This window comes from Verticillium alfalfae, genomic scaffold, assembly GCF_000150825.1.
Source record: "Verticillium alfalfae VaMs.102 supercont1.1 genomic scaffold, whole genome shotgun sequence".
NCBI classification, from domain to species: domain Eukaryota; kingdom Fungi; phylum Ascomycota; class Sordariomycetes; order Glomerellales; family Plectosphaerellaceae; genus Verticillium; species Verticillium alfalfae.
The window spans coordinates 1,529,908-1,535,959 of record NW_003315038.1 but is presented as its reverse complement, the minus strand read 5'-3'; the positions used below and the strand labels follow the sequence as shown (position 1 = coordinate 1,535,959).

At 54.5% G+C, this 6,052-nt stretch overlaps 2 protein-coding genes across 2 annotated transcripts; one reads left to right on the top strand and one right to left on the bottom strand.

Moving 5' to 3' along the window:
- Positions 1 to 1,015: 1,015 nt before the first annotated feature.
- VDBG_00466 (predicted protein) lies at positions 1,016 to 2,145 on the bottom strand (the record flags this gene model as incomplete). The annotated part of the gene is made up of 3 exons (XM_003008739.1): positions 1,016 to 1,193; positions 1,259 to 1,591; positions 2,138 to 2,145. The coding sequence occupies 3 exons, from the start codon at positions 2,143 to 2,145 to the stop codon at positions 1,016 to 1,018; spliced, it is 519 nt and encodes a 172-aa protein (XP_003008785.1).
- Positions 2,146 to 3,357: 1,212 nt separating this feature from the next.
- On the top strand, positions 3,358 to 4,487 carry VDBG_00465 (polyadenylate-binding protein; the record flags this gene model as incomplete). Its single annotated transcript, XM_003008738.1, has 4 exons — positions 3,358 to 3,453; positions 3,664 to 3,847; positions 3,919 to 4,175; positions 4,238 to 4,487. The coding sequence occupies 3 exons, from the start codon at positions 3,737 to 3,739 to the stop codon at positions 4,485 to 4,487; spliced, it is 618 nt and encodes a 205-aa protein (XP_003008784.1).
- Positions 4,488 to 6,052: the final 1,565 nt, after the last annotated feature.

The following is a 6,052-nucleotide window of genomic DNA, read 5'->3' as shown; positions in this document are numbered from 1 at the left end:
TCAGGAGGAGAGGATGAGGCTCGTGAGGCGTGTGAGGCTTGCAAATGGCCTGGCGCCGTATGATTGTGGTGTCTCGTCTGGATTGAGGAGTGGAATGGCGGATGGTACAATCTCGTTACCGTGGAGAGGAGATCCGGGGAATCACGAGTGGCATGTGGAAGTCCTCTGCGACCATGGGCTTTTCTTGCCGTAGGATGATGCACCTCATACAGCCTGCAGCCCGTCTTGTTTCACTGCATAGCGGTGCTTGTTGGTCGGAGCCTCGAGAGATGAGCCGGGAGACGGAGGGGGCCCAAGGGAGATGAAGTTAACTTTTAGGCGTGAGCCGTCCGTAATCTTGCCCGTTGCCCTCACTTCCCCCCATGCCCAGGGTCAAGGATTACGGCTCGAATGCACGGGGCGCTTGTGATTCGCCCATGAGGTCCGGGTAGATCTCCTTTGTTTTCTGGCTCCAGTCCGGGCTGAAATCGGGAGCCTGGGTCTAGACCTGCACTGCGCAGGGTCAGATCCGATGGGGATAACGAGGGCGGACCAGCCACGGCTCAAGTCACTGTAGATGGATATCTCATGCATAGGTGTCAAGTGCTGGCAAATGGCTGCCTTTCTCTCATCGACGGGACAATACCAATGCTGTGAAGGCGCTCTGAGAAGCACCCGGGTTGTCAATCTCGTTCTCCAGAGATTATAGTCTCTGTCTGGTTATCATCCCCGAGACATCCTTTTTTTTCTCGACATATCCTCCCTGATCGCCTGAGCCAGGCGATTGATCGACTGACGGTCTGTCCCACGCCGTTGCCACTGCGGCCATCAATGGCGGCAGCCTGTCTGTACTTTGAAGGTCCTCAATTGATGGAAATACGAGGCCTTGTGCGACAGCCACGCAACGCGCCAGAGACAACCCCTCTACCACCCTCTCTTATCTTAATTGAGGCGACTCAGCCGTGGCTCACACTTGATGTCTTTCCTTCAACAGGGTGTTCTCCGTTCGCAGTTTGTCGAGTTCGTTGGCCATGCTCTATATGCGCTCGGCCGTGCCCATGCTCATCTCCTCGACCATCTTGGCAAAGCGGAAGAGGCGAAACACAATGACCAGTGATGCAATGTCTTCGATGATGCCGTGGGACAGTAGTTCGACGTAGAAGCTCGTAACGATCACTACCGCGTCGAGGCAGTGGAACCAGTCACTGAGATACCTGATTTGATGGTCAACCACATAGCGGCTTCGCGCACCTCGCGCCACAACATTGTCACGACATACTGTGCACGGGACAATGGCAACAACCGAAAAAGATCACCACTCTCTTGAGCCCAAAAGCCACGATGCAGAGGAACAGCCCGAGCAGGAACAGGCTGCTGAACGCCAGCCCAACTGTCGTTAGGGCTTGGCGCGCGTTGACTGTTCATGCCGGCCTCTGGACCTTCTCGTTGCGGCGGTTGCATTCCACCAGCTCGATGGAGATTTTCGCGAGTAAGACCGCCACGTCCTGCGCGACGAGTACAGACACGATTATGTGCTTCCTCCTCGATTAGAGAAGCTGCGGAAGCTGGGGCCCGCTGCTGAGGTTCGTGTAAGGGCTGGGGTCCGGCAGTCCTTGTTCAGGATACTCGTTAGTGATATCACCCAGAAGGGGCAGCTGCGTGTCGTCTGTCCGAGGCAGTCTATTTGCTCCTCGGTCATACGCCCGGGATGCATTATGTGACATTCTCGACGCTACGGTCGGCAACCTGGAATGTAATGTCTGTCATGTTTACTGGGGTTGGCTTCATTGAACCTTCTTCAACTACGAGGGTTGCATCATCATCCCCAAACTCTACCAAAATATCAAAGCCATCGACATGCCAGGCACGAGTCGCGAGGTCCAGTACTTCATGTAAAACCCCGAAGCTACGATTCCGCCAGAATGTGGTAAATATATTGGTCCATATTTCGCCTTCTCATCACCCAGTGGTGTATTTGACATTTCCAGTGATCTCCTACTGTGCTTCCTTATCCTTGGTCCTTCTCGATTTCCAAACCGTAGCACCCTTTCAGGAAAGCCCAATCATTGAGAAAGGTATCGTGGCGCCATTCTGATGGAGAGGGACTAAGGCAGTTTGCAGTAAACAGATGCATCAAGCCCGAGGCCGGGTCACTCACGCAACCATCACGATGGCCAATGGTGACCAACGGGATATCGTGGCTCTCGTTGCTCCGTCCTGTGTGATTCGCCTCAAACGTGGCGAGTTCGGCAGACGAAACTTCGGCCCAATATTGACCTGGTGGTATGGACTCAACAGCGTTGAGCGTCTCCATCCACACCACTGGTATCCATCCCGTCGTAGAGAAGCTCTTTCGAGACGCTCAGGGGGCTGCCCTGGGACATGAAGGCTGCGATAGCACGTACACAGGGCTTCAAAGGGCACCTCAGGCCGCTGATGGTCATTCATCAAATGTTCTCCAAATCTGTATCTAGCCATTGACTACAATGATGACGTTACCGCAAACCCCTTCACTCTGACCTTGAGCTGCCTCACCCAGGTATCTCTCTGGCGGCGACATGATGACTTTGCTCTGGCAGTAGCCTTTCGATAACGAAGCTTAGCACTTCTGCCTCTGAAAACGGGGTCGATGCTGCTTCATGGCATGGCAGGCTGCCTCCTAGGTAATGATATGCAATATCTAGGATCTGGCGTTGGCTTACAGCTTGTGTAATCTGGTGTCTGCTTTCAACCGCCTAATATCGAGTCTCCGGGGAGGTACCATACTTTCTTGAGACCTTCAAGATTTGAGAAGCATAACGAAAGTAAGAAAATGGGACTGCTGGGTACCTAGTCCTCCGGGAAGCCTGCGAAATCCAATCTCTGTCCATGCGCCTCCACCAACCGCGACGTAAAAAGTCCTGATTAAACAGACACCGCAAGACATCGTTGGTATATATCTCATCGTGAATCACTCGCGCAGCAGTGCTCATATCAGAACTTACACACCAGCTGCCCTCTTTGATGGCGCCAAGACACGTTCGAACGTGAGCTGTGATCTGGCGATATTGAGAATATTATAGCGGATGGAAGAGTAAAGTTTTGGCCATTTTTCTCAGAGATACAGTTTAGAAGCCGACACTTGGATTCGAAAAACCGATCTTTCAGAGTGCAGCGTGATAGTCATGCCTCGAGTGCGAGAGGCGATGTAAGTGAATGCCAGGACACCCCTCAGCCTTACTTCAAGGTGAAGCGAGGTGAAATTGGGCGGGCGATACGGTGGTGGGGCAGCTTGAGTCACTGGTTGAGCGTGTACAGCTTATCGATAAGAGGTGCCTGTTCGTCACTAACAGGTTCGGTACGCACGACGCGACCCATCAACCTCATCCCAGGAACGGCTCAAACCCGTCACCATCAACCAGCCTTGCCCAACGCTGCCACCTACCTTTGCCGAGCCTTGCCTTCGCCCGCACTTGCGTTACATCTTGCATAGAGGTGAGTGTTCCATAAGATAACGGAACCTTCCGTGCATCACTGTCGGCGATCACACCCTTCCAATGGGACATGTAGCTCTCGGACCGCATCGAACTCTTTCGCGAGCATTCCCTTGCATCACTCCTGCGTGCCCCCGCCCTATCCTCCCACCTCAATCACGAGCACTCAAACCTGAGAGCATTTCAGATGATCTTACACTTTGAACTGTAGAAAATCTCCAACGAACCACTTCGTTCCCTGCCGTATCGATCCTACCCGCGTAACAACACCGTCGCAAGCAAGCATGGCCGACGTCAAGCCCGAGATCCAGCCCGAAGAGCTGCCCGTCGATGTTGAGCAACAAGACACCCCGGCGGACAACCAGCAGGCTGCTGAGGATGATGGTCACGATGAGGTGGGCAAGTCCTTGCAGCGCAGCTAGCAGGAACAAGAGGAGGCATCGTGAGACTGACCCTCAGGGTTTAGGAAGAAATCTCGGCCATGAAGCGCCGTGTTGCCGAGATGGAAGAGGAGGCTGCCAAGCTGCGAGAGATGCAGGCTACTCTGGATACCCAGACCCAGGACGTCTCGGATAACAAGGAGGATATTGACAGTCGCAGTATCTTCGTCGGCAACGTCGACTATTCGGCCTCGCCCGAGGAGATCCAGGCTCACTTCCAGAGCTGCGGGTCCATCAACCGAGTCACGATTCTGCTCGACAAGTTCACCGGCCAGCCCAAGGGGTGCGTTTGCATTTCCCCTCCCCGCCAGGAGGCCTGCCGTCGCTAATCAAGCCCCATTGCAGATACGCCTATGTTGAGTTTACCGAACCCAGCCTCGTTGCCCAGGCTCTCGTTCTTAACGAGAGCGTATTCAAGGGCCGCAACATCAAGGTCGTCCCCAAGCGCACCAACATCCCCGGCATGACCCGTGGACGCGGTCGGGGTGGTATGCGCGGCGGCCGCGGCGGCTTCGGTGGCCGGGGTGGCTTCAACCCGCGGGGCTACAGAGGCGGATACCGCGGACGCGGCGGCAGAGGATTTACCCCGTACTAGGTGTGCGACGATGTATACCCTCTACACGACCCTGCAGCCCCGATCTGCCAGTATCGCTGATACGTGTAGCAGAAGCGCACGAAGTAGAAGAAGACGGGCTTTTTTTTCTTTTTCTCATTAAGGCATGGGTTTCCGCTTCATTGTACCATATTATCAACCGCTCGGAAGCAATGGGCGCCGCGAGCTCCCTTTTCGGCGTTGTACGGTTTCGCTATTTCTCTATCTCCGGCTCGGCCTCATCCCTCCAGCACGCGGATCAAACTCGAGGGACTTGGAGCCCGCGCACCAGTCTCTCGGAACCTTCCCGAGAGATTCGGCCGCGCGGAGTCCGCGGACTTGGATCTTGTGCGCTACCTCAGCGTTTCGACGCCTGGAAGCACAGCTATTCTCTCTTAAGGCAGCAATTCCACCGGTTTCATTATGACAGTGAACGCTCTCTTCACCCTCAGTGCCATGAAACAGCGGGTGCGTCTAGAGCGGCCTATGACTTCCTTGGTGCGAAACGGAAAAAAACACGGCACATGCCCCCGCCCTCTGGTCAGACAGAAAAGCTGCCAATGGAGAGACTGAAGGTTGAGGGCCTTGATGCCGCACGACTAAAGGCGTGTAGCATGTACCCACATCCAGCAGCTGTCGTCACTTCCCTAAGCTTGCGCAGGCAAAATGGGTGGGAGACGGCCCTGACCAAGTCTTTGTCGCCAAACAGAGGACGCCTCACTTACATAACTAGGACTGCATAGGAAACCCAGAGACAAGGACGCTTCAGTGAACCCGTGAGGACAATCTATAATTAGGACATCTCTTGCTCCCGTGTCAAAATCTCTTCTGATAATGTACATTAGAAGGAGGTCGCCCCACGAAACCGAGCCCAAAGGATCCTCCTAGTCGGCAGGACAAGAAAGCCCATGCAGTCCAGGCCAGTGATCATCTCGGATCTCTGTGTTCTCGTCTCCTGCATGGCACCTAGTAGGTACCTTAGGTAGGTAGACCGATGAAAACCCACGGGCGTCCAGTCACGAATGTGGCTAGGGCATTGGCTAGGCCGGGTTCGTCAAGAACGGTTGTGGCTTCATGGTGCCCGTTGAGCCACACAAATTCAATGGACACCAACGATGGACAGTCTCGGCTCGGGCATAAGATCTGCAGAAGAAGGTCTCAGCTGCTTCTCATTGTCTGATGGCGGCCTTGTCTGCCGACTTCTATCTTTGGCAACCAGCAAGACGGAGGGCGCGTAAGTGCCTTAGTAGGACAGGTCAGATAACCTATGTTGGGGCAAAGGCGAGCGAATGAGTGCTGATGGTGTGGCACGGAAAGCGGCACGACACGGCGCACACAGTGCAGAAGTCTTGACAGTTCGCTCCGATATCGCGTCGAGTTCTTACTGCTTTCTCTTCTTCTACCAAGCTGACTGACGACATTCTTCACCAGTGGGTTCTACGCCAGACACGCTTTGATATGTAAGCCCATGAACATCGGTTGTGGCTGAGCCGTGAATGCATGCCGCCTCTCTCACTTTACGCGCATCTGGGAGGCTCGGAGGTTTGGACCTGCGTCAGCGGTGTCTG